General features: G+C 32.8%; 1 protein-coding gene across 1 annotated transcript in view; it reads left to right on the forward strand.

Annotated features, from left to right (window-relative positions):
* Nucleotides 1-327: 327 nt before the first annotated feature.
* Nucleotides 328-2,173, forward strand: part of LOC112138850 (serine/threonine-protein kinase Tao) — a gene marked incomplete in the record, with an annotated part of 13,544 nt that continues 11,698 nt past the window's right edge. The window contains 1 exon segment of the mRNA XM_024261510.2: nt 328-1,019. Within this exon segment, the coding sequence (XP_024117278.2) occupies nt 947-1,019 (73 nt within the window).

A 2,173-nucleotide genomic window follows, 5' to 3' on the forward strand; every position in this document is an offset into this window, starting at 1 on the left:
CTGTGGCGACCCCTGAAGGGAAAAGCCGAAAGGAAAAGAAGTGTAGTGAAATATGTTAATATCAATGCACAACATAAAGTGTGGAGAGATTTATTGTCCAGAACCACTTTTAGTTTATTTAAAACAGAGTTCTAACGTGATTTTCAATGTAGGTTCTCATCAATTATAACGCCAAGAAATGTATTTTCATGAATTCTTTAAGTTTCACTTAATTTATTTGGATTTTAACTTGTGTGTGTGTGTGTGTGTATATAAATATATATATATATATATATATATATACATATTTTCATAATGCTTTCAAATTATAATTTTTTTTGTTTGTTTTTCTTAAGTTTAGTAAAATCTCATTTGTATTAAAACCAACCTGTTTTCAGTTTGTCTATTTGCAGTTTCAATGAGTTGCTTTAAGTCATTCCCGACCTACCTATCCTCCCAAACTGCTGGTTCAAGTTCCAATTGGGACCTCTTTGTGTAGAGTTTGAGGGTGCACCGAGAGTCTACAAAAATATCTCTTTGCTTCAAACCTGTTGTTTTTAATAACTGTTAACATTTGATTAAGGCTATTAAAACACACAGTCCACTTAAAATATGTTTTTACTACAATAAAAAAGGTTTGGACTAAGTTGAACTACATTTTTAGAACCTTTAAAAACCATTATGTGCCGCTCTCATTGTTTTAAAATATTTTTCCACCTTGAGTTCAATTTACATTGTTCCAGGAAGTTAAATGTGAATTAAGTTAGGGTTGATGTTATGTAACATAGGTGTGAGAGTGCTGTTTGATTTTATTTTATTCATGAAACATACATTTTTAGCTACTTAAATCTCCGTCAACTTTGTCTGTTACTAATTTAGATATATTCTCTCTTGTATCTGGCCATTGAAAATCAAATTTAATTAATGTTATTTATATTCCTAGATACCCAAAGTAGAAGATGATCTAATGCTACCTTTAAACATTGAAGCCCTCATGGAGATAAACCATTCACATCTTCTGGACCTCAAGGCTTTTGAGAGTAAGTTTTGAAAAACTCCCTCAAGCTTTTGCTTTTTTAGGATTTATCATCATAGCAAAGTTTTGGGGGTATCTTCTTTAAACTTGTACAACAGACAAAGAAATATTGAGGTTAAAATAATTTTCCTATTTATTTAACAAAAAAATGTTTGGCTAACTTTTTTTGAGAAACCGTGTATAAACTTCTTTCTGAGTTTTATCTATAAAAAGTCAAAGGTTTTGGTGGATTTGCCAAATATAATGTTTACAGTAGAGATGTTCTGCTTGAAAGCGGAAGTATGATTTTCCAAGCAGAAGTGTCACTTGTGATATCTGGGTGTGAAAAGTAAAGAATACCAAAGGAAAAACTGACCTTTGTAGTTTTGCCAGTTTGAGGAAAAAAAAGAAGAAAAATGTGAAATGGCACCATTTTGATATTTTATTGTGTCCAGTCTTAGGCACACTTGTGCAACAATCATGCTGTATAATCATCACCCCGATATACAACAGTATTTTTGTTAGCAAAGAAGTGCTCACAACCACAGTTTTAGACAGATTTGTGAATAGTATTTGGAAGAAATTGTCATTATGTGTATTAAGAAAATGTTTCAGATCTTTGAGTTTATCACATTACTTAAGGGAGTGTGACAAGTGGAAATAGGTGAATGCAATATGTTCATTGCACGCAAAGACAGTAGATGGGGTACCAGAGTTAAAATACATTTTTATTTCAAAATTCTAAAAACACTAGTAAGAAGAGTTTGTTAAAAATATATACATCCAAAAGTAATTGGAAATAGTTCAGTATGCTGAGGACCAGTTTAAATTGGGGAGGTTGAGGCTCTCCAAAGAAGAACACAAAATATTAATCACATATTCTACGTAAAACAACAGAGCACGGATTCTGTCAGGCCGCTGCTGATTAAACCTGCTAAAATATGTGCCCCTGGCCCCCCACCACCACCAAAAATTTTTCCAGTGGAAGGAATTGAACAAGATATTTGATTTCGGATATATTTATTGGTGCATCTTTTCTTTGTCAGCTCCTGCCTTTGCCACATCATCAAAAACTGTGCAGCTCCTCCTGACACAGCATCAGGCCTCAGAGAACGAAACGAATAGAATTACTCAAAACATTCCGAACAAAATTAACTAAATGTGTGCACAAGCTATTAA

The sequence above is a fragment of the Oryzias melastigma genome, unplaced genomic scaffold (genome assembly GCF_002922805.2).
Source record: "Oryzias melastigma strain HK-1 unplaced genomic scaffold, ASM292280v2 sc00444, whole genome shotgun sequence".
In the NCBI taxonomy this organism is placed as follows: domain Eukaryota; kingdom Metazoa; phylum Chordata; class Actinopteri; order Beloniformes; family Adrianichthyidae; genus Oryzias; species Oryzias melastigma.